Genomic DNA, 25,704 nt, shown 5'->3' with positions numbered 1-25,704 from the left:
CTTTGCACATGACTGGTGAGAATGAAGGGAAGACGCTGGACTGAGATCAGTACATCTACTCCATCCAACTTAAAGAAGAATTGTTTTGAGTCCAGCGCCATCCAAATGCCTCCACCTTAACTCAACGCAGGGGCAAGAAGGTGCTTCTTACTTTCCTGATGTTACAGTGGGTTCAAATGACAGAAATTAAATACTCACTTTAGAATCTAGAAGATGTCATTGGGGCTTATGAATACTCTATTGTTGACTTAAAAATTATATGTGGGCTGGGTGTGGTGGCTCATACCTGTAATCCCAGCACTTTGGGAGAATGAGCTAGGAGGATCCCTTGAGGCCAGGAGTTTGAGACCAGCCTGGGCAACATGGCAAGACTCTGTTTGTAAAAAAAAAAAAAAAATTAGCCCGGTGTGGTGGTAGGGGCCTATAGTCCCAGCTACTCTGGAGGCTGAGATGAGAGGATCGCTTGAGTCCAGGAGACTGAGGCTGAGGAGGCAGTGATTGTAACACTGCATTCCAGCCTGGGTGATAGAATGAGACATCTTTTTTGAGATAATAATAAGACCATGTCTCATTCTATCTCAAAATAATATCTAAAAATTATTTTATCTCAAAAAATATATATATTTTTGGCAAATACAGTCACTTGTATAACTAAGCAAGTTTCATGTTGTTGCTTCTCAATTATTCAACACTCTCTCCTTTTAGTTCTGGGCTACCCATCAGTACAGATTGGTCTTCTAGTTTCAAATGAATGGAATCCATAGTATGAACTCTTCTTGTTTCTTTCACACAGCACATTTTTGCGACTTAAACATATTGTATCAAGAGCTTTCTTATTTATTGCCGAGTGACGTCCTGTTTTATGGATATGCCACAATTCCTCATCCATTCACCAGCTGACAAACATTTGGGTTATTTCCAATTATTGGCTATTATGAATAAATTTGACATTAATATTCCCATGTAAGTCTTCATGTAGACATGTGTTTTCATTCCTGTCAAGTAAATACCTATGAATGTAATGGCTGGGAGGTATGCAAGGTGTGTATTTAACTTTTTATGAAACTGCCAAATCGTTTTTTTTTCAAAGCGGCTATATCATTTTACATTTTTTTCCTTTTTTTTTTTTGAGATGGAGTCTTGCTCTGTCACCTAGGCTGGAGTGCAGTGGCATGATCTCAGCTCACTGCAACCTCCACCTCCCAGGTTCAAGCTATTCTCCGCTTCAGTGTCCTGAATAGCTGGGGTTACAGGCATCCACCACCAGGCCCAGCTAATTTTTGTATTTTTAGTAGAGATGGGCTTCATTACATTGGCCAGGCTGGTCTCGAACTTCTGACCTCAGGTAATTTGCCTTTCTCGGCCTCCCAAAGTGTTGGGAATCCAGGCGTGAGCCCCTGCACCTGGCCTCATTTTACATTTTCACTAGCAGTGTATGTAGGCTTCCCCTACACCACATTCTGAAATCTTTAAGCATTTCAAGTAGGTTTAATTTGTTGGTGTCTTAGATGACCTTTACCAGATTGAGGCATTTCCTTTCTATTCCCAATTTGCAGATATGAGAAACGGATGTTGAATCTTCTTAAATGTTTTTACTGCATTTATTAATATAATATAATCATATGTTCTTTCCTTTTTGTCTGTTATGATGAATTGCATTGATTTTCAATTGTAAATTCATCTTGCATTCCTGGCCTATCTGCCACTTGGTTATGATGCACTATTCTTTTTACATATTGGTGGGTTTGACTTGCTAAATTTTGATACATGTGTTTTCATCAAGCATAACACATACAATTATGTACAACACCTACTACTTAATAATGATAATAAATGACTCTGTTACTGGTTATATATTTACTGTACTGTACCACCCAGGCTGGAGTGCAGTGGCAGTCATAGTGGCCTCAATCTCCTGGGCTCAAGCGATCCTCCTGCCTCAGCCTCTCAAGTAGATGAGACTATAGGTGGATGCCACTATGCCCAGATAAAATTTTTTTTTTTGGTAGAGCTAGGGTCTCCCTGTGTTGCCCAGGCTGGTCTTGAACTTCTGGGCTCACATGATCCTCCCACCTCGGCCTCCCAAAGTGCTGGGATTATAGACATGACTGTGGCTGCCTGAAAATTTTTTTCATCAATGTCCATGAGGTATATGGGGCTGTAGTGCTCTTTTCCTGGAATTCCACCAACCCCTCTTTTTTTGGCTTTGGGAACAGGCAATGTTGCACTCTCAGAACAAGTGGGAAAATGTTCCCTGAAGTCCTCTGTTTTGGAACAGCTTGTGTAGAATTGGTACTTTCTTCAAGAAATGTTTGGGAGAATTAATTATTGAAGCCATCTGGGCCTAAACTTTACGGGAAGGTTTTAAACTAAAATTGAATTCTATAATTAGATATAGGGCTCTACAGATTTCGTGTCTTTCTTGGAGGAACTCTGGTAGTGTTATGGACTGAATGTTTGTGACTCTTCAAAATTCATGTTGAAGTCCTAACCCCCAATGTAGCTGTATCTGGAGATGGGGCCTCCATGAAAGTTGAATAAGATCATAAGTGTGGGGCCCTGATCCTCCAGGATTGGTGTCCTTATAAGAAAAGACACCACAGAGCATCCCCACCTTCCCAATGCACCACTGGGGAAAGGCCATGAGAATGTAGTGAGAGGACGACTATCTAGCTGGGAAGGGAGCCCTCACCAGAAACCCACTCAGCCAGAACTGTGATCTTGGACTTTCAGCCTCTAGGACTATGAGAAAATAGACTGCTATTACTTATGCCACCCAGTCTATGGTATTTTGTTATGGCAGCCCAAGCTAATATAGGCAGGTTTCAAGAAATTTCACCATTTTTACTAAATTGTCAAATATATTGGCATAAATAATTCACAATATTATCTATTTAATGTCTTCTAGAAATGTCACTTGCCCTCTCTCATTTCTGATATTCTTATGTATTAAGCATTTTGCAGTCCAGAGATTTATCAATTTTATTAGTGTTCTTAATAATTAGCTTTTGGCTTCTCTGATTTTCTGTTTCCATTTCTTTGGTTTCTGTGCTTTTTTAAAGAAACCATTTCCTTTTTTTCGGCCTATTTTGGATTTAAGTTGTTTGCTTTTCTTCTGGTTTAAGGTATAGAAGTTTAAGTTATTGAATTGCTTCTTTTACAATGTGTCTAATGCTATAAATTTCACTCCTAAGCTCTGTTTTAGACACATTCTACAAATTTAGATATGTCACATTTAAATTTTCAATCAATTCAAAATATTTTCTAATTTTGGCTATGATTTCTCATTCAATCCATGAGTTATTTAGAAACGTGTTTAGTTTCAAGATATGTAAAGCCTTTCCAGAAATCTCTTTAAAAATGATTTAATTCCACTGAGATCAGAAAACACTTTGTTTGATTTGAATCATTTAAAATATCCTGATAGATTTTTCATGTCCAAACTGTGGTTTATCTTAGTAAATGTACCATGTATACCTGAAAATAATGTTTGTTTTACATGAAATGTTTTATAAATGTCAATTGGGCTTGGTTCACAATTTTCTTCTGAGTAGCAAATTTGCTATTTGTTATACACGCATTTTACATCTGTAGAGCTTCTACTTGGTATATGTACATGTGTGTTATCAAATCTGACATGCCTTCCTTCTCCATGTTCATGCCTTTAGAAAATGTACAATCGCCCATCAGTATCTGTGGGTTATTGGTTCCGGGACCCTGTGGATACCAAACTGCATGGTGCTCAAGTCCCTTACATAAAATAGTGTAGTATTTGCAAATAACCTATGCATATCCTCCTCTATACCTTAAATCATGTCTAGACTACTCATAATACCTAATACAATGTAAATGCTATGTACATAGTTGTTACACTGTATTGCTTTTAAAATTTGTATTTGTAATTGTTGTATTTTTTTGAAGTTCCAGGATATGTGTGTAGAACATGCATGTTTGTTACATAGGTATACATGTGCCACGGTGGTTTGCTGCACCTACCAACTCATCATACAGGTTTGAAGCCCTGCATGCATTAAGTATTTGTCCTAATGTTATTCTTCCCCTTGCCCCCACCCCGACAGGCCCCAGTGTGTGTTGTTCTCCTCCTGTGTCCAGGTGTTCTCATTGTTCAACTCCCACTAATGAGAACATGTGGTGTTTGGTTTTCAGTTCCTGTGTTAGTCTGCTGAGAATAATAGCTTCCAGCTCCGTCCATGTCCCTGCAAAGGACATGATCTCACTCTTTTTTCATGGTTGCATAGTATTCTATTACATAAAATGGCATAGTATTTGCATATACTATAGTTTTAGCTCTCCCTTATTGTGAAGATGTAACCTTTTGGGGTTTCCTATGGGATTCTCCAATTTGGGTGGCCCTTGACCTTTCATCCTTTTTGACTCATGAGCCCACCATATCAAAGTGTCAGGTGGTGGACATGCTTTCAGGTCACAAGTGGCTTTTCCCCTCCAATATTCTACTCATTTCTCTGAGTTGGGGCTTTCTTCAAGGCTTTGGTCTTGCAGTTCATCTTTTCATCTCTTGTGCATGTTTTTAGGCATATAACTAACACACACACACACACACACACACACCCTCTTCAAAGCTCCATGTCAATAAAGTGATAAGCATTAGAATATGTGTTTACAGGTAAAAAAAACCCCCAACTTTAACCTATCTAGTGCAAAGTTTAAAAACGGCAAGTAGAATAGTGTGCTATTCCCATAAATAGGAAATATCTGTAGGTTTTTTTCACTCTTTTTGCCCAGGCTGGAGTGCAATGGTGAGTTCTTGGCTCACTGCAACCTCCGCCTCCTGGGTTCAAGCGATTCTCCTGCCTCGGCCTCCCAAGTAACTGGGATTACAGGCATGTGCCACCACGTCCAGCTAATTTTTTGTATTTTTAGTAGAGACAGGGTTTCAATCTGTTGGCCAGGATGGTCTCAATCTCTTGATCTGGTGATCCATCCTCCTCAGCCTCCCAAAGTGCTGGGATTTCAGGCGTGAGCCACTGCACCTGGCCGATTTTTTAAAGTGATGGAGTCTTGCTCTGTTGCCCAGGCAGGGGAGCAGTGGTGTGACCATAGTTCACTGTAGCCTTGAACTCCTGGGCTCAAGCAATTCTCCTGCTTCAGACTCCTGAGTAGCTGGGACTACAGCTGCACACCACTGCGTCCGGCTAATTTTATTTTTTGTAGAGATGAGGTCTCACTTAGTTGCCCAGGCTGGTCTTGTACTCCTGGCTTCAAGTGATCCTCCCACCTCTGTCTCCCAATGTGCTGGGATTACAGGTGTGAGCCACTGTGCCTGGCCTGTAGAATTCTTAATGCATTAATGCCAGGTGTACTATTTCCTATCAAATTTATTCTTTTTGATTCTCTAGGGGAGATAAGAATGTCCAGGTAATAAGACTGTAAGACCTAGGAGCTGGTCTGACCCTGACCCTTTACACAAGTGACTTAATATCATGTTCAACTCAATATCCTTGAAGGTTAAATGAGAAAAGACAAAGTTATCCCAATAGCCCATCTAATGCTAACATTTATGAATCTACAGACGCTTCCACATGTCAATTCCAACACTTATAAGAGACATTACTGAACAATAATAGCCCTCTTCCTCACTGGCATAATGCTTCCATAATAACTCTCCAGAGCCACACACTGGAAATCAATTGGAGATGGCACAAATCCTGTTTATCACCCTTATTCCTGCATATGACATCTTTTGAAATATGGCTGAAACAACTGTTTTCTACCATATTATACCCTTATTTTTCTAACAGTTATAATAGTTTAAGAATGAACACATAACCTCCCCAAAATCATTACCATCTTTCAGGATTGTAGAGAATTAAAGTGCAAAATTCAACTCTTTCGTTAAGAAGAAAAAGAAAGAAATACAGGCACGAAACCAAAAAAACTATTCTCAGCTTGATGTAAAAGCCTTCTACTGAGAAAAGTGCTAATAAATAAAAGACAATCAATGATACACTTCAGGTAAATAATAAAAATTTAATAGCAATATCATAAAATAAACACACATAAAAAATCAAGTATCTAGTTTCAGACATTAGAAGTAATATACATAATAAATTTAACATACTGATTGGTGCTGCAAGATAAGACTTTATTTTCCAAATTACATATCATGCCAACCAGCCTGCTTTGTACTCAGAGGTTCAAAATTTTGCTTTCATTATGAAAAACATCTGGATTGTAGACACCTCTAACAAAACCATGTTATACTTGGCATATTGCAACTGAAGCTGTGTGACCATCATCCTAATGACCTAACTAAATCCTCTCACAATGGAAAGAAGTTCAAGAGACAAACATTTCCCTCCCTAGGATCCTAGTTGCCAAAACTGTCAGTGTCAAAATAGAAATAATTCCTTCCTCCTTTTTAACATCATGTTGTCCCTGAAGCATATGTATGAGAGGAAGTTAAAAACTAAAAGAGCAAGTTCAAGCTCTATGCTAGGTCAACGTTAATCCGCAGACTAATTTTTAGATATAGTATTCCTGGTTCCGGGCCTTAGAGAGAAATAAAGACATTAAACCAACTTTTTACATATCAGGAAATATAATTTTGCTATTCTTTCATAATCAAATCTTTCAGTGATTTCTAAGACTGTTTTTACAGCCTATGTGCTAGTTCAGGAGACACACTGGTTGTAAAAGGACTTGAGAATATAAACTTTAAGGCTAAAAATGTCATCTTCAAAATGTATACATTTAAATAGAGCCCTTGATGAGGTTATTTAATGTAGAACTGCTGGGCAAAATGAAAACAAGTATTAGACAGAAAAAATGTCATGCTTAAAGACTTCATTGAAAACCCACAGGCAGGTCTTTCATAACGTAGGGAATTCCTTCAACCTAAAGACATTTGCTGCAAGTCAAAGTTACCCTGTTGCATAGTAAATCTTCAAAACCATTAAGTCAGTTTTTGGGTCAACATTTCCTATGCTTTGGTTGAATGATTTAATAAAGCATATATTTTACAGGATTTAACCATATAATTCAATGAACAAAATAAAATAGATAAAAAAATGTTAGAATCTTCATTGAAAAATGGCATGTTCTTCCATCTTTTTCATGCAGTAAGCATGCCCATCTTAAATCTGATTTTTAAAACAAATAATTGCTGCATTTCCCACTGAGGCTTGTTATTCTGATGAGCCAAATTCAAATGCTTTCATATAGTTGAGGATTAAAAAACATTTTGAGGATTATTCATCATTATCTGTAGAAAAAAGAAGAAATTCACTTCATTTCAAATCAAGCTGTATCTACTTAAAAACAACCCATTCTTTTCATGCTAAAGGAGAAGAGCTTTAATGTAGTTTTAAACATACTTTTTATTATTGTATCACACATTCACTATAAAATATTCAGACAATACAATGAAGAACAAAATGGGAAGCAAAAATCATATATAAATGAAAGATGATCAATGTTAACTTGATATAAATCCTCCCGCAATGCTTTCCTATGCACAAATATCTTTTAAAATTACACTAAAATGCAGTTTTGAAACAGGTTTTCCACTTAAAACACTCTAGTGAATGGAAAGGTGGGTACATAAGTGATAAAGCAACACTAGAAAATGTTAACGTTAGAATCCAGGTGCTGGGTGCACAGGCGATCACTTGTAAAGTTCTTTCAAATTTTCAGTATGATAAAAATCTGATAATAAAATGTTAAAAAAGAATAAATCATGGATTTATTCTCTGTTGACTTCAATGTCTGCACAGTATTCTATTTAATGGATATGGCTATTTATTGGATAATTAAATTAACCATTACTATTTACAGACATTTTTGTTATTTTTTTAATTCTAAAGATTAAATCAAGTGAATTAAACAGATTTCTTAGCTTAATCTTACATCCAAACGCTATCTTCCACATTCTAGCAAGTGAGTTTGCATTAAAATCAAAGGGTCAGGTCAAGTCACTGCACTGCTTAAAACATTCACTAGCTCCCTATTGCCTCAAAATGGAATCCACGTCACTTAACGTGGATTATAAAGCCCTTCATGATCTGGCCTTTTAACTATTTCTCATCTTACCAAATTTCATTTCCCACCTTCCTCAACTGTAATTTCCTTCCCTATAATTTATGCTTTAGGAACAATGAATTGAGGATAGCTGCCCTATTGCATTTTGCATCCTTCCATGCGTACCTATGTGTACCTATTTGTGCTAACTTCCCATTTGTCTTTCAGAATCCAGTTTTGCTGTCCTCTCCCCAGGAAGACCCATCCTCTCGTCATTATTTCTTTCAGTGTAGTTGGATCATTACTTTATTACTTACATACATTTTATTGCTTCCAAGGTAACACTTATCACTCTGTACTATCATTTATTTATTTTTTACAATTACAAAATGTTTCAAATAATCAGGAAAGTAATGAACACACATATCCAGAATATGCAGAATTACCAAAAGCTAGCTTTTGGCCTTACTGGTTTGAATTACTTAAGTAAAAGCATACTACAGATAGAGAGCACCCTTTCTCGAGCTTACTGCCATCTCTTCTTCCCCAGGGGCATTTTCAGCACTCTGAAATTGGTGTATTTTTCCCACTCACGGGTTTTTGCTTTTGTTTTTATAACATACATGCACATCTAAATAAAATGTATAAACATTAAATAATTGGTAGAATATTCTACTTATTCAACTCATCATGGTTGTGGGGCTTAACCATAGATAGATAACATTTAATTCACTCATTTTAGCTGATGTATAAAATTTCATGACATAAATGCAGCCCAATATTCCATCTAAAATGAATATGGAGAGAAGGTATGTGTCTCCTTCTTAAGAATCTCTAAGGCCAGGCGTGGTGGCTCGAACCTGTAATCCCAGCACTTTGGGAGGCCAAGGCAGGTGGATCACCTGAGGTCAGGAGTTTGAGACCAGCCTGGACAACATGATGAAACCCTGTCTCTACCAAAAATACAAAAATTAGCCAGGCATGGTGGCAGGCGCCTGTAATCCCAGCTACTCAGGAAGCTGAGGCAGGAAAAATCGCTTGAACCCAGGAGGCAGAAGTTACAGTTAGCCGAGATCGCACCACTGCACTCTAGCCTGGGCAACAGAGCAAGACATAGTCTCAGAAAAAAAAAAAAAAAATCTATAAGGTTGGGCTGCTGACACTAACACTAATACTCTGTGTGAGAACATGGTAGCCTCTCCCAGGCTGCCACTGGCCACAGCTGCTACAATCCTTCTCTCCTTGGCGAAGAATTTATTAGGAATACTATCAAATCATTCACACATTTTATTAGCTCTATTTGATTTCTGACTCTGGATGGTATCTAGCTATGGACAAAGCAGCATTATCAACGGCCGAAGCTACTGCTGCTTACCAAACCTGCACCATAACAGTATCAGGAGAGTTAAATAGCGGAGGCTGTCTTTTCAGGACTCATATAATTTCCAAGGAAATAAAACAGAAATGTGTTTTTGACAGTCTTCTTTTTCACTTGTACCTTAATGACTTGATGTCACTTTCCGGTGCACTAGATAAAATTTTGCCTCCTGTCTCCCTTCTTTACTCTCCCCTTTCCCCAACCAGAGAATAAAAGTGTGTAAGTACCATATGCAGATGACATGGTTTTATCTCCTAGATGTGGCCTAAAAGACAGCTATCTGGACAACTGTCTGTAAGACAGCTAGGCTGGGTGTGTGGGTCATACCTGGAATCCTAGCACTCTGGGAGGCTGCTGTGGGCAGACTGCTTCAGCCCAGTCAACGTGGCGAAATGCCACCTCAACCAAAAAAAAAAACCCACAAAAAATACAAAAATGAATTAGGCATGGCAGCTCAATCACTCAGGAGGCTGAAGTGGGAGGACTGCTTGAGCCTGGGAGGAGGAGGTTGCAGTAGCTGAGATCATGCCACTGCACTCCAACCTAGGCAACAGAGCCACGCCCTGTCTCAAAACAAAACAACAAAAAACCCAAATCAAAAAGGACAGCTATATATGGGCTCTAACGACTTCCAATAAGAAGGACTGCAAAACAGTTACTCTGAATCAATGAATATGAAATCCAACTCATTATTTCATTTAATGCTCATGAGTAACAATAAAAAACAGCAAGTTATCCAGACAATTCAATATATGTTCTATAACTAGTTTCTTTAGTAGATATAGTAGTAAGTTATAATATTTTATGGGCTGTACTAAATTTTTTTTTAAGCTACACCTGCTGTAATGGTATGTACTAAGAGTTTTAGAAAAGACTGCCAGGGTAGGCATTTGCCTTTAATTGCTTTACATTTTTTCTAGGTGAAAGGAATTACTGTCAGGCTTTATGATACAGAACTCTGGGTACTCTTTTCCCTTTCATTTGTGTCCTAGAGAAAATCTAATATTGCTTCTTGAGGGGTGTATTAACCCAGCCTAATTCTCGGTCCTTTGCAGGGGAAATGGCTTTCTGCGTAGGCGTATCCTTTTGAAGCCACTCAGTTGTCAAAAGAGGATGTCAAGTCTACCTTGTGAATCAGTTGACTGTTACAGTTCTTCACTTAAGGGGCAAAGCAAACTAAAAGCTCTCTAGATACTTGTGGAACAAAACTGAACCCCAAGAATACTGCGGCTATTACTTATGAAAAGCTCTATTGAAACAATACTTATGGAGGTTGAATAGTCTGAATATAAATAGAATTAGTTTGCTACACTCCACAGATTTACTTAAATGGAATCATCCTCTGGCCTCGTGCCATTAACTTACAGCATGACACATGAGAAACAGCCTCATGAAATCTAAATATTGTAAAAATTACTGAGGATACTTTCCATTCCACTACAGCACTGTTTTGTAAAATGAAGTCCAAGATCTCAATGAAATAAGAAATCCACAAGTACCAAAAAATGTTTACATTTTATATTTTCATTTTGATAAAATAATTTTTTAACATTTAGAAAAACACATCTGTTTTACAGTAATAATTCACAACTGACAGAAATTTTCTATGACTAAGACTAGAGTTTTTTTTACTAGTGTTTATAGGCCCTTGGATTCTTGTGCCTGGAAAAAATATTTTTTGCCCCTTAAAGGGATCCATATGTCATTCAAGTTTGAGGAACACTGTGTGATGGTGCCCTCTTTTTAAAGATCATGGGAAAATTGTTCCTTTAGTTTCAATACCCAAAATAGCTGTCCTCTGAGCAACTAAAATGTTTTGTTGAATGAATACTATGACTCATGTAATTAATTAGGTTTTCTGCTTCGTGAAAAAGACCAGCACCAAATTTGTTTCCTGTTTTTAGAAAAGTGGAGACCTTTTGAACATGAAGTTTGTATTCTTCATTCCTGGGCATATTATACTGCTTGTGCTCATTTGTCCAATATGTTGCTTTCCCCAAACCTTTTTTAAAAACTCAAACTGGACCCCTTCCTTACACTTTATACAAAAATTAACTCGAGATGGATTAAAGATTTAAATGAAAAAAACCCCAGAAGAAAAACGTAGGCAATAGCATGCAGGACATAGGCACAGACAAAGACTTTATGACTAAAACACCAAAAGCAATGGCAACAAAAGCCAAAATAAACAAATGGGATCTGATTAAACTAAAAGGCTTCCATACAGCAAAAGAAACTATCATTAGAGTGAACTGGCAACCAACAGAATGGGGAAAAATTTTCGTAATCTTACCCATCTGACAAAGGGTATTCTAATACCCAGAATCTACAAAGAACTTAAACAAATTTACAAGAAAACAACCCCATCAAAAAGTGGGTGAAGGATCTGAACAGACACTTTTCAAAAGAAGACATTTATGTAGTCAACAAACATATGAACAAAGCTCATCATCACTGGTCATTAGAGAAATGCAAGTCAAAACCCCAATGAGATACCATCTCATGCCAGTTAGAATGGTGAGCATTAAAAAATCGGAAGACAACAGATGTTGGATAGAATGTGGAGAAATAGGAATGCTTCTGCACTGTTGGTAGGAGTGTAAATTAGTTCAACCATTGTGGAAGGCAGTGTGGTGATTCCTCAAGGATCTAGAAATAGAAATACCATTTGACCCAGCAATCCCATTACTAGGTATGTACCCAAAGGATTATAAATCATTCTGTTATAAAGACACATGCACATCTCTGTTTATTTCGGCACTGTTCACAATGGCAAAGACTTGGAACCAACCCGAATGTCCATCAGTGATAAACTGGATAAAGAAAATGTGGCACATATACACCATGGAATACTATGCAGTCATAAAAAAGGATGAGTTCATGTCCTTTGCAAGGACATGGGTGAAGCTGAAAACCATCATTCTCAGCAAACTGACACAAGAACAGAAAATCAAACACTGCATGTTCTCATTCATAAATGGGTGTTGAACAATGAGAATACCTGGTCACAGGGATGGGAACGTCACACATTGGGGCCTGCTGCAGGGGTGAGGGGGCTATGGGAGGGATAGCAGGGGTGTGGGGGGGCTCGGGGAGGGATAGCATTAGGAGAAATACCTAATGCAGATGATGGGGTGATGGATGCAGCAAACCACCATGGCACGTGTATATCTATGTAACAAACCTGCACATTCTGCACATGTATCCCAGAACTTAAAGTATAATTAAAAAAAATTAAAAAAAAAATTACGCCTTATCGATCTGACATTCAAACTTAAAAAAAATTTTTTTTATACTATATATATATTTAAATGCAATCTTAGTATTTTTGTATGAATATGCAAACAAATTTTGTATGGCATATAAATACATTTTATAAACATTTTTATTGCTAAAATTAAGGGTCCACATTTAAAACCCTCAATTTTAGTCTATGAATTAAACCATAAGATTAATGTTTGGGCAAATAATCTAGAAATAAATTTTGCTTTTTGTGTTTAAAAGTTTTGCCAGGTGCAGTGGCTCATGCCTGTAATTCCAGCACTTTGGGAGGCCAAGGAGGGCTAATCGTTTGAGGCCAGCCTGGCCAACATAGTGAGACCCCACCTCTACTAAAAGTACAAAAATTAGGCAGGTGTGGTGGCACCTGTAGGCCCAACTACTCAGGAGGCTGAGACAGGAGAATCACTTGAACCCAGGCAGCAGAGGTTGCAATGAGCTGAGATTGCGCCACTGCACTCCAGCCTGGACAACAGAGCAAGACTCCATCACATACACACACACACACACACACACACACACACACACACACACACACACACACAGTTTAATACTACATCCTTAATAAGAATTATTCTAGGGCCAGGCGCAGTGGCTCACACCTGTAATCCTAGCACTTTGGGAGGCGGAGACAGGAAGATCACTGAGGTCAAGAGTTTAAGATCAGCCTGCCCCACATGGTGAAACCCTGTCTCTACTAAGAATACAAAAATTAGCTAGATGTCATGGCACATGCTTATAATCTCAGTTTCTTGGGAGACTAAGACAGGAGAATTGCTTGTGCCCTGGGGGTGGAGGTTGCAGTGAGCCGAGATGGCACCACTGCACTCCAGCCTGGGCAACAAGACTCTGTTTCAAAAAACAAAATAAGAAACAAAACAAAGAATTATTTTAATTTATAATCTTACTCATTTTAGAGACAGGGTCTGGCTCTGTTGCCAAGGCTGAGTGCAGTAGCAAAATCACAGCTCACTGCAGCTTCAAACTCCTGGGCTCAAGCAATCCTCCAGCCTCAGTCTCCTGAGTAGCCGGGACTACAGGTGCCCACCACACTATGCCTAGCTAATTAAAAAATTTTTTGTGCATAGAGATAGGATTTCAATGTTGTCCAGGCTGGTCTCAAACTCCTGGCCTCAAGCGATCCTCCCACTTAAGCCTCCCAGGTAGCTGGAATCACAAGTATGAGCCACTACACCCAGCTAGGATTATTCTAATTGCTACAGCTGTCCAAAAACCTGTCTAGTAAGATTTTTAAAAATCTTATTCAAATGTTAGTTATAAATTAAATTAAAAATATGGACTTAAAGGACTTAAGCCAGTGAAACTTTATGACGAAGTTGATTTTATAATTGCTTAAAAGTAATATAGTCCCCATGCAGATTCCACAAAATGGATGTGATTTAAGCTGATTCATATACATGTGTCATCTTGTTTTCTCACATTTATTGAAAATTATACAGACATGTGAGGAAATCTTACCTTCTTGGTAGGCTCCATCTGCCATGACTAAATGAAGAATCTTGGCATAAAGATGCTGATGTTCATTTCCCAAAATATTTTGAACTATTTTTGAACAAATTTCAATATTTTCATCTTCATCTTCATGAACAGCCTATACCAAATTCCCAAATATAAATTAATATTTGAATAACTTTCTCTAATTGTAGACTTTACTTTTTGTTTATAATAAATTTAATGACCAATAAAGATCATCAACATTTCTCTAATCTTCAGAGCATATTTTAAGTGTTTTAATTAACTTTTTACCTACCTTTATTTTCTCATAAACCTCAAAGAATTTTTCAAAGCCTATTTCCTGCTCCAGATGAAGTCTCAGTTCCTCTAAATGGTTAAAGACACTATCGTATTCACATTCACTAGTAGTTTCACCATCACTGTTATCTAAAAAACAAAATTAAAATAGGTATTTTGATTAAAAAATAAGACTGAATAAAATAATTCTTACCCTAGTAGACTAAAATTCTATGACGGATGAATAATGTCACTGAAGTAGACTACTTCTACTTTCAATATAAACAGTTTTTGTCATTTTAATATTTGTCCTTTATATGGCAGTATGTCTAAATCTGTCTAAACAAGAATAGTACTTTTCCTTTATATACATAAAAAATAAATCAGCTTAGAATAAAAATATTCCTAGAGATGTTATTTAAATGAATAAAAAAAGGAAAAAGCACTCCTCCATGTTCTTCTTTGAAGCAGCTAACTGTAAGTACTATTTCCAAAAGTTGGTAATAAATGCAGGCCATACCATGGAAAAGCCTGCGGAAGGTAGACAACCTAAGACATACATTGTTACATGTTAGCAAAGCACCTAGAAATTATAAATGGCCAGTATGTTTTGTAATGTACATGCTCAAGACACTTTGAAAAAAAATTACTTAATCTTTTCACATTAGCTTTTCTTCCTAAATTAATACAGTTATTGAAATAGACACACTTTCTGTGCATCTTGGGAGTAATGCTATAAAAGAGGAAGTTTCCAAGTTTACGAAAAGAGTTTTTCATACTTTAAAAACTGCTTTCAGTGTAAAACCTGCTGATTAACCAATACATGTAGAAGCTCTTTCTAAAATATGAAATGCTAAGAAAACAGCGTTATTATCTTTATTACTAGAAAAATTGGTCAAGAAATGGAGATTAGAATTAAAATGCTTCAAAAAAGCATTGCCATAATAGGAAATACAAAATTTAATGGGAAAGAAATGGAAAATCATACATTTGTATGAAAAGAAAGAGAATGAAAAAGGAGAGAGACCCAGAGGCATGCTTCAGTTGTATTTAAAGTTGAAGATGGTTCATAGCAGAGATTAGAAAAATATACTCTACTTGAAATATTTGTAAACTATAAAATAAAAAGGTCCAAAACTCCAATTATACACCTACCTGAGTGCCATTCTTCGTTCAGGGCACTTTCACTGCTGGGGTTGTCATCTTCATCTGCCACATCTGTCCCATTTGCAGTTGGCTCCACATCACTGTTCTTTAAGACTGACTCTTCTTCTTCACTGTATTCTTCACCAGGCTGTTCCCTAAGTAACTGTTCCATCGATGCCTGCAGCTCTTGTAAATCTGTGTCAGTTTCTTCAAACACACTGAAATTATAAAAGTTTAACTAAAAGTTTCAAACACATAGAAATTTACAAAGTTAAACAACTAAAACTACCTCATGCTTAAATTTTACTTTTTTAAAAAAATTTTTTATTGCATTTTAGGTTTGGGGGTACATGTGCAGAACATGCAAGACAGTTGCATAGGTACACACATGCAACATGGCAGTGTGTTTTGCTTCCTTTCTCCCCTTCACCCACATTTGGTATTTCTCCCCAGGCTATCCCTCCCCAGCTCCCCCTCCCGCTGGTCCCCCCCTTTTTCCCCCAATAGACCCCAGTGTTTAGTACTCCCCTCCCTGTGTCCATGTGTTCTCATTTTTCATCACCCGCCTATGAGTGAGAATATGCGGTATTTCATTTTCTGTTCTTGTGTCAGTTTGCTGAGAATGATGTTCTCCAGATTCATCCATGTCCCTACAAACGACACAAACTCATCATTTCTGATTGCTGCATAATATTCCATGGTGTATATGTGCCACATTTTTCCAATCCAGTCTATCATCAATGGGCATTTGGGTTGATTCCAGGTCTTTGCTATTGTAAACAGTGCTGCAATGAACATTCGTGTGCATGTGTCCTTATAGTAGAATGATTTATAGTCCTTTGGATATATACCCAGTAATGGGATTGCTGGGTCAAATGGAATTTCTATTTCCAAGGCCTTGAGGAATCGCCATACTGTCTTCCACAATGGTTGAACTAATTTACACTCCCACCAACAGTGTAAAAGTGTTCCTTTTTCTCCACATCCTCTCCAGCATCTGTTGTCTCCAGATTTTTTAATGATCGCCATGCTAACTGGCGTGAGATGGTATCTCAATGTGGTTTTGATTTGCATCTCTCTGATGAACAGTGATGATGAGCATTTTTTCATATGATTGTTGGCCTCATATATGTCTTCTTTTGTAAAGTGTCTGTTCATATCCTTTGCCCACTTTTGAATGGGCTTGTTTGTTTCTTTCCTGTAAATCTGTTTGAGTTCTTTGTAAATTCTGGATATTAGCCCTTTGTCAGACGGGTAAACTGCAAAAATTTTTTCCCATTCTGTTGGCTGCCGATTCACTCTAGTGACTGTTTCTGTTGCTGTGCAGAAGCTGTGGAGTTTCATTAGGTCCCATTTGTCTATTTTGGCTTTTGTTGCCAATGCTTTTGGTGTTTTGTTCATGAAGTCCTTGCCTACTCCTATGTCCTGGATGGTTTTGCCTAGATTTCCTTCTAGGGTTTTTATGGTGCCAGGTCTTATGTTTAAGTCTTTAATCCATTCTGGAGTTAATTTTAGTGTAAGGTGTCAAGAAGGGGTCCAGTTTCTGCTTTATGCACATGGCTAGCCAGTTTTCCCAAGACCATTTGTTAAACAGGGAATCCTTTCCCCATTCCTTTTGTCAGGTTTATCAAAGATTGTATGGTTGTAGATAGGTTGTGTTACCTCTGATGCCTCTGTTTTGTTACCAGTACCATGCTGTTTTGATTACTGTAGCCTTGTAGTTTAGTTTGAAATCCGGTAGTGTGATGCCCCCCGCTATGTTCTTTTTGCTTAGAATTGACTTGGCTATGTGGACTCTCTTTTGGTTCCATATAAAGTTCATGGTGGTTTTTTCCAGTTCTGTGAAGAAAGTGAGTAGTAGCTTGGTGGGGATAGCGTTGATTCTGTAAATTACTTTGGGCAGTATAGCCATTTTCACGATATTAATTCTTCGTAACCATGAACATGGAATGTTTCTCCATCTGTTTGTGTCCTCTCTTATTTCGTTGAGTAGTGGTTTGTAGTTTTCCGTGAAGAGGTCCCTTATGTTCCTTGCGAGTTGTATTCCTAGGTATTTTATTCTTTTTGTAGCAATTGTGAATGGCAGTTCGTTGTTGATTTGGCTTTAAGTCTGTTATTGGTGTAGAGGAATGCTTGTGGTTTTTGCACATTGATTTTATATCCTGAGACTTTGCTGAAGTTGCTTATCAGTTTCAAGAGTTTTTGGGCTGAGGCGACGGGGTCTTCTAGGTATACTATCATGTCGTCTGCAAACAGAGACAATTTGGCTTCCACCTTTCCTATTTGAATACCCTTTATTTCTTTTTCTTGCCTGATTGCTCTGGCTAGAACTTCTAGTACTATGTTGAATAGGAGGGGTGAAAGAGGGCATCCTTGTCTAGTGCCAGATTTAAAAGGGAATGCTTCCAGTTTTTGCCCATTCAGTATGATATTGGCTGTTGGTTTGTCATAAATAGCTTTTATTACTTTGAGAGACGTTCCATCGATACCAAGTTTATTGAGGGTTTTTAGCATAAAGGGCTGTTGAATGTTGTCAAATGCCTTCTCTGCATCAATTGAGATAATCATGTGGTTTTTGTTTTTGGTTCTGTTTATGTGGTGAATTACGTTTATAGACTTGTGTATGTTGAACCAGCCTTGCATCCCCGGGATGAATCCTACTTGATCATGATGAATAAGTTTTTTGATTTGCTGTTGCAATCGGCTTGCCAATATTTTATTGAAGATTTTTGCATCTATGTTCATCATGGATATTGGCCTGAAGTTTTCTTTTCTTGTTGGGTCTCTGCCGGGTTTTGGTATCAGGATGATGTTGGTCTCATAAAATGATTTGGGAAGGATTCCCTCTTTTTGGATTATTTGGAATAGTTTCAGAAGGAATGGTACCAGCTCCTCTTTGTGTGTCTGGTAGAATTCGGCTGTGAACCCGTCTGGACCTGGGCTTTTTTTGTGTGGTAGGCTCTTAATTGCTGCCTCGACTTCTGACCTTGTTATTGGTCTATTCATAGTTTCAGCTTCCTCCTGGTTTAGGCTTGGGAGGACACAGGAGTCCACGAATTTATCCATTTCTTTCAGGTTTACTAGTTTATGTGCATAGAGTTGTTTGTAATATTCTCTGATGATGGTTTGAATTTCTGTGGAATCTGTGGTGATTTCCCCTTTATCATTTTTTATTGCATCTATTTGGTTGTTCTCTCTTCTATTTTTAATCAATCTGGCTAGTGGTCTATTTTGTTGATCTTTTCAAAAAACCAGCTCCTGGATTTGTTGATTTTTTGAAGGGTTTTTCGTGTCTCTATCTCCTTCAGTTCAGCTCTGATCTTAGTTATTTCTTGTCTTCTGCTAGGTTTTGAGTTTTTTTTGATCTTGCTCCTCTAGCTCTTTCAATTTTGACGATAGGGTGTCAATTTTGAATGTCTCCATTCTCCTCATATGGGCACTAATTGCTATATATTTTCCTCTAGAGACTGCTTTAAATGTGTCCCAGAGATTCTGGCATGTTGTGTCTTCGTTCTCGTTGGTTTCGAAGAACTTCTTTATTTCTGCCTTCATTTCATTGTTTATCCAGTCAACATTCAAGAGCCAGTTGTTCAGTTTCCATGAAGCTGTGCGGTTCTGGGTTGGTTTCTGAATTCTGAGTTCTAACTTGATTGCACTATGGTCTGAGAGACTGTTTGTTATGATGTCAGTTGTTTTGCATTTGTTGAGCAGTGCTTTACTTCCAATTATGTGGTCAATTTTAGAGTAGGTGTGATGTGGTGCTGAGAAGAATGTGTATTCTGTGGATTTGGGGTGGAGAGTTCTGTAAATGTCCACCAGGTTTGCTTGCTCCAGGTCTGAGTTCAAGCCCTGGATATCCCTGTTGATTTTCTGTCTGGTTGATCTGTCTAATATTGACAGTGGAGTGTTAAAGTCTCCCACTATTATTGTGTGGGAGTCTAAGTCTCTTTGTAAGTCATTAAGAACTTGCCTTATGTATCTGGGTGCTCCTGTATTGGGTCCATATATGTTTAGGATTGTTAGCTCTTCTTGTTGTATCAATCCTTTTACCATTATGTAATGGCCTTCTTTGTCTCTTTTGATCTTTGTTGCTTTAAAGTCTATTTTATCAGAGATGAGAATTGCAACTCCTATTTTTTTTTGCTCTCCATTTGCTTGGTCAATCTTCCTCCATCCCTTTATTTTGAGCCTTTGTGTATCCTTGCCTGTGAGATGGGTTTCCTGGATACAGCACACTGATGGGTTTTGGATTTTTATCCAATTTGGCAGTCTGTGTCTTTTGATTGGTGCATTTAGTCCATTTACATTTAGGGTTAATATTGTTATGTATGAATTTGATACTGCCATTTTGATGCTAGCTGGCTGTTTTGCCCCTTAGTTGATGCAGATTCTTCATTTTGTTGATGCTCTTTAACATTTGGTATGTTTTTGGAATGGCTGGTACTGGTTGTTCCTTTCTATGTGTAGTGCCTCTTTCAGGAGCTCTTGTAAAGCAGGCCTGGTGGTGACAAAATCTCTGAGTACTTCCTTGTTCGCAAAGGATTTTATTTTTCCTTCACTTATGAAGCTCAATTTGGCTGGATATATAATTCTGGACTGAAAGTTCTTTTCTTTAAGGATGTTGAATATTGGTCCCCACTGTCTTCTGGCTTGTAGTGTTTCTGCCGAGAGATCTGCTGTGAGTCTGATGGGCTTCCCTTTGTAAGTGACCCAACCTTTCTCTCTGGCTGCCCTTAGTATTTCTCCTTTATTTCAACCTTGTTGAATCTGATGATTATGTGCCTTGGGGTTGCTCTTCTTGTGGAATATCTTTGTGGTGTTCTCTGTATTTCCTGCAATTGAGTGTTGGCCTGTCTTGCTAGGTGGGGGAAATTTTCCTGGATAATGTCCTGAAGAGTATTTTCCAGCTTGGATTCATTCTCTTCGTCACATTCTGGCAAACCTATCAAACGTAGGTTAGGTTTCTTCACATAATCCCACATTTCTTGGAGAGTTTGTTCATTCTTTTTGCACTTTTTTCTCTGATCTTGGTTTCTCTTTTTATTTCATTGAGTTGATCTTCGACTTCTGATATTCTTTCTTCTGCTTGGTCAATTCGGCTGTTGAAACTTGTGCATACTTCGTGAAGTTCTCGTATTGTGTTTTTCAGCTCCTTTAATTCTTTCATATTCCTCTCTACGTTATCCATTCTTGTTATCATTTCTTCGAATCTTTTTTCAAGGTTCGTTGTTTCTTTGCATTGATTTAAAACATGTTCTTTTAGCTCACAAAAGTTTCTCATTATCCACCTTCTGAAGTCTAATTCCATCATTTCGTCACAGTCATTCTCCGTCCAGCTTTGTTCCCTTGCTGGTGAGGAGTTTTGGTCCTTTCTAGGAGGCGAGGTTTTCTGGTTTTTTGTGTTTTCCTCCTTTTTGCGCTGGTTTCTTCCCATCTTTGTGGATTTATCCGCCTGTCGTCTGTGTAGTTGCTGACTTTTCCGATTGGGTCTCTGAGTGGACGCCCAGATTGTTGATGATGAAGTATTTCTGTTGCTTGGTTTTCCTTCTACCAGTCTAGCCCCTCCACTGTACGACTGCTGAGGTCCACTCCAGGCCCTGCTTGTCTGGGATGCACCTATAGCAGCTGCGGAACAGTGAGGGATGCTACCAGTTTCTTTTTCTGCTATCTTTGTCCCAGGATGATGCCTGCCAAATGTCAGTCTTTTGGATATAGAGGGGTCAGGGAGCTGCTTGAGGATACAGTCTGTACTTTATAGGAGCTCAAGTGCTGAGCTGTGAGCTCTGTTGTTCATTCAGGGCTGTTAGGCTGCTACCTTTAATTCTGCTGCAACAGAACTGATTAAAAAAACTTTTTTTCTCAGATGCTCTGTCTCGCGGGGGTTGGGGCTTTCTTTGTGAGTGTCCATTGTGCTGTCCTCACCAGCTAGGAGGCAGTCTAGTCACTATTTGCCTGCCGAGGCTCCGCCCTGCTGGTGTGAGGTTTGCCCTGTTGCTGCAGGCTGTGCCCTGCTGCTGCGGTCTCCGCTCTGCTGCCACGGGCTACGCCCTGCGGCGGAGTCTCTCTGTTGTAGCGGGTTGCCTTGGCAACGGCAGGCTGCATCAGCAATGGGCGTGTACCTCAGTAGGGGTGGATTGCCTCGGTAATGGCGGATGCCCCTCCCCCATGGAGGTGCACCGTCCTGGGTTCAGCTGTGCCCTCAGGGAACCTCTCCACCTGCAGCGTTTGGAATCGCCGTTTTGTTTGTCCCACTGCGCTACCCCAAACGCTGTTTCCCGGAATCTCCTGGGCTGGCTCACTGTCCAAATCCCGCAATCTCAAGTTCAGCCCTCTCAAGTCTCAGATTGCCGGTTCCACAGGGCACCCAGACCAGTGCACTTTGTGCGGAGTGCTGTGTAGTGTTGTTGTGGTATAGCGGCGGCTGCCAGGTGCTCCAGCTGCTGGCTGCAGCAGCCAAAACCTCTGCCTGGCGTCCCGTGTCTCTTTTATACCTGGGAATTTCCCTGTTCTGTGGGCAACAAAGATCTGTCTGGAAATGCGGCCCTGACTCACCCTCTCCATGCATTCACCGAGAGCTTCAATCCTGGGTTGTTCTCACCGCGCCATCTTGAGTCCCCCTCTTTAAATTTTACTTTTACTTAAAAATCCTAATAATAGATAACAAGAAATCTGGAAAAATTCTTGTTTTTCACCTATAAGTTGAGGATGAATACAATTGATAAATATATCACATAACACATATTGGGGAATACATAAGCCAGAAGATGATTTGTTTAAAATGATCCCAACTTGCCAAAGAGAATTACATAACTCTCAATGTTACTCATTGCTTAAATTCTGAAATAATGTTTTGACATTTTAAGAGGCCAGACTACAGAAGTTTTTCTAAAACAAATAATAAATTATTTTCTCTTTTATGAAATTTTGAAATTTTTTAAATCTCTATGTGGCTAATAGCTGGACACTATACAAAAGGCTTTCCATATAAATGTCCACTGGGTATTTGAACTTTTAGAAATTGAAATATTTAGGGAATTACATCATGTTCATGTTAACAGGATGACCCAGTTAATAAAATGGTCACCAGAAATCTTATCTTAGATGCTTATTCATAAAAATGTTCTAAAATACATAATAAGTAACTTTTTCTGTGTAATAGCCTATACCAACCACCATAACTCTTCACCGGAGAATCTTGTTTCCAAAGTATTGGTCAGAATATTAATTCTATTTTCATGGGATTATAGATGCTAAAATGAAATAACTTATACAAATAATACCATACATTTACATAGAACTTTCATTTATTAAACAGTTTTATCCTATTACTCAAATTTTATCCACAACACATTCACTTTAGAGACATGGAAACTATTGACCAAAGGGTTTAAATGACTTGCTCAAGGCCACATAGTCAAGACATGACAGAGCATTGAAATCTACGTCTTTGACCACTTCTGTAATATCTGAGAAACATACTCAGAAACTTTTTTCCTCTTATGATGATTTGCTTCTTCCTCCTAACATGGCATGTAAATGGAAACGTTTGTAGACTAAAGGAGTTAACTGATGTTTTAGATGTCTGAGACTTCTGAAAGAGATTATTTAACTAAGCCAAGGATCTCATCTCTGAGAAAGACAATGCTTAACAGGACACAAGGGTAATTAAGGCCTTTCTAAAAGTTTAGACCAAATCAAATATTTACTGAAGAACTAAAATATAACCATTATTGTGCAAGACTGTCAATATAATTTCCATTAATAGAAAGAGTAAATCATCTTTTTATGTAGAAATATCTTTATTTACACTGGGGTCTATTGGGGGGAAAAGGGGAGGGCCAGAGGGAGGGGGAGGAGGGGAGGGATAGCCTGGGGAGAAATGCCAAATGTGGGTGAAGGGGAGAAGAAAAGCAAAGCACACTGCCATGTGTGTACCTACGCAACTGTCTTGCATGCTCTGCTCATGTACCCCAAAACCTAAAATCCAATAAAAAATTAAAAAAAAAAAAAAAAAAAAAAGAAATATCTTTATTTTGTACTTATTTGTACAAACTCCGACAATCTGACTTACAGGAGCTAAAGAAAAGCAAAACATCTAATTAGAATGAGAAAAAAGTGTCAGATCTCTTGAATCATCCCCCTAGCAGCATTTAACTTAATATATAATTACAAGACTAATTTAGGCTGGGTGCAGGGGCTCATGCCCATAATCCTAGCCCTTTGGGAGGCTAAGACAAGAGGACTGCTTGAGGCCAGGAGTTTGAGACCAGCCTGGGCAACATAGTCTCTGTATAAAAAAAAATTGTAAAATACTTATCTGGGCATGGTGGCATGCACCTGTATTCCTAGTTAGTAGAGAGTCTGAGGCAGGAGGACTGCTTGAGCCCAGGAGCCCAAGGCTGCTATGAGCTACAATTGTAGCACTGTACTCTAGCTAGGGTGACAGAGTGAGACAGTATCTCCCCAAAAAATTTTATAAAAATCATTTATGTTGGGATGGCGCTGTAGGACCAACTCAGGATTGCAGCTCCCAGTCAATCTGCAGAGGGTGAGTGGACACCGCATTTCCATATGGATCTTTATTGTCCACAGACTAGGAGATTCCCAGGTGTAAGAGCCCCATGGGCTGCGCGGCAGTTTGGGCTGGCACGGCTGTTTGGGCCAGTGCGGCTGTTTGGGCTGAGGCCGCAGCGCAGCGACACACCTTACAAAATACGCTGGTTTGGTTGCCCTGTTAAACCGGCAATTGGAGATTTTGGAAGGCAGATTAGCACATTCATCTGATTAAACAAGACGTAAACAGAAAGCCAGCCCAGGAGATTCCCGGGCAGCAACGTGGTTTGAGCCGGCTCAGTGGGTCACTGCATGGGAAATCACACAGATCCCGGTGCCCTTGCAGCAGGCGACTGGAACACCTGGGAGAGAGTCAACTGCTCAACTTAAAAAAATAAAAAGGGCTCTGAGGAAGGGAGCCAGGTGATCAGGCTCAGGGGGTCCCACTCCCACAAAAACAAACAAAACAGCAATTGGAAACGCTCAAGGTTGAGAGTTTCACAGCAAGCACAGCGGAACCCAGGATGGTGCAGCTCAGAGGGGGAGGGGCGTTCACCATTACAGAGGCACTCGACCCCTATGGAGCTACACTGCCATTGCTGACGCAGCCTGCTGTTGCTGAGGCAACCTGCAATAACAGAGTCCGCCACTACAAAGGCGAGCACACCCATATAAAAAGGACTACAGGGAATCACACAGGGCAGCAGGGTGGAGCCCACAGCAACAGGGCAGAGTCCACGGCAACAGGGCAGAGCCCACGGCAGCTCAGCATAGCCACTGCAGGCAAGCAGTGATCAGACTGCCCCATTGCTGGGCAGGACAGTGCAACGGATACTCATAAATGGAGCCCTAACTCCCTGGGACAGGGCACCTGAGGAAAAAAAAAAGGGTCTTTATGAGTTCTGCTGCAACAGACTTAAATGCACCTGCCTAGAAGCCCTGAATGAACGGAGCTCACAGCTCAGCACTTGCGCTCCTATAAAGTACAGACAGTCTCCTCAAGCAGCTCCCTGAGCCCCATATATCCAAAGAGTCACTTCACAAAGGACTGATCAGACTAACATTTGGCGGGCATCATCCAGGGACAAAGACAGCAGAAGAAGAATCTGGTAGCAACCCTCATGGTTCTGCAGCTGCTACATGAGTTCCCCAGGCAAGCAGGGCCTGGAGTGGACCTCAGCAGTCCTACAGCAGTGGGGCCAGACTGTTAGAAGGAAAACTAAGAAACGGAAATACTTCATCATCAACAATCTGGACGTCCACTCAGAGACCCAATCGGAAAATCAGCAACCACTCAGACGACAGGTGGATAAATCCACAAAGATGGGAAGAAACCAGCGCAAAAAGGAGGAAAACACCTGAAACCAGAAAACCTCACCTCCTACAAAGGACCAAAACTCCTCACCAGCAAGGGAACAAAGCTGGACGGAGAATGAGTGTGATGAAATGATAGAATCAGACTTCAAAAGGTGGGTAATGAGAAACTTCCGTGAGCTAAAAGAACATGTTTTAAATCAATGCAAAGAAACAAAGAACCTTGAAAAAAGATTTGATGAAATGATAACAAGAATGGACAACTTAGAGAGGAATATGAGTGA

At 39.2% G+C, this 25,704-nt stretch overlaps 1 protein-coding gene across 25 annotated transcripts in view; it reads right to left on the bottom strand.

The window, feature by feature from the left end:
- Positions 1-233: 233 nt before the first annotated feature.
- Positions 234-25,704, bottom strand: part of NEK1 (NIMA related kinase 1) — a 257,207-nt gene continuing 231,736 nt past the window's right edge. For 13 of the 25 annotated variants that reach the window (XM_054252794.2, XM_078366275.1, XM_054252792.2 and 10 more), the window contains 4 exons: positions 15,563-15,771; positions 14,427-14,557; positions 14,135-14,267; positions 5,990-7,243 (listed from right to left, as the gene is read on the bottom strand). In XM_054252794.2, the coding sequence (XP_054108769.2) occupies positions 7,230-7,243; positions 14,135-14,267; positions 14,427-14,557; positions 15,563-15,771 (487 nt within the window). In that variant the 3' untranslated portion in view covers positions 5,990-7,229. Of the gene's footprint in view, positions 374-5,989; positions 7,244-14,134; positions 14,268-14,426; positions 14,558-15,562; positions 15,772-25,704 lie in introns of those variants that run through there. The other 12 variants (XM_078366260.1, XM_078366264.1, XM_078366266.1 and 9 more) reach the window with 1 other exon arrangement.

This window comes from Callithrix jacchus, chromosome 3 (assembly GCF_049354715.1).
Source record: "Callithrix jacchus isolate 240 chromosome 3, calJac240_pri, whole genome shotgun sequence".
NCBI classification, from domain to species: Eukaryota; Metazoa; Chordata; class Mammalia; order Primates; family Cebidae; genus Callithrix; species Callithrix jacchus.
The sequence above is the reverse complement of the archived record's forward strand: the minus strand, read 5'-3'. Positions and strand labels throughout refer to the sequence as shown.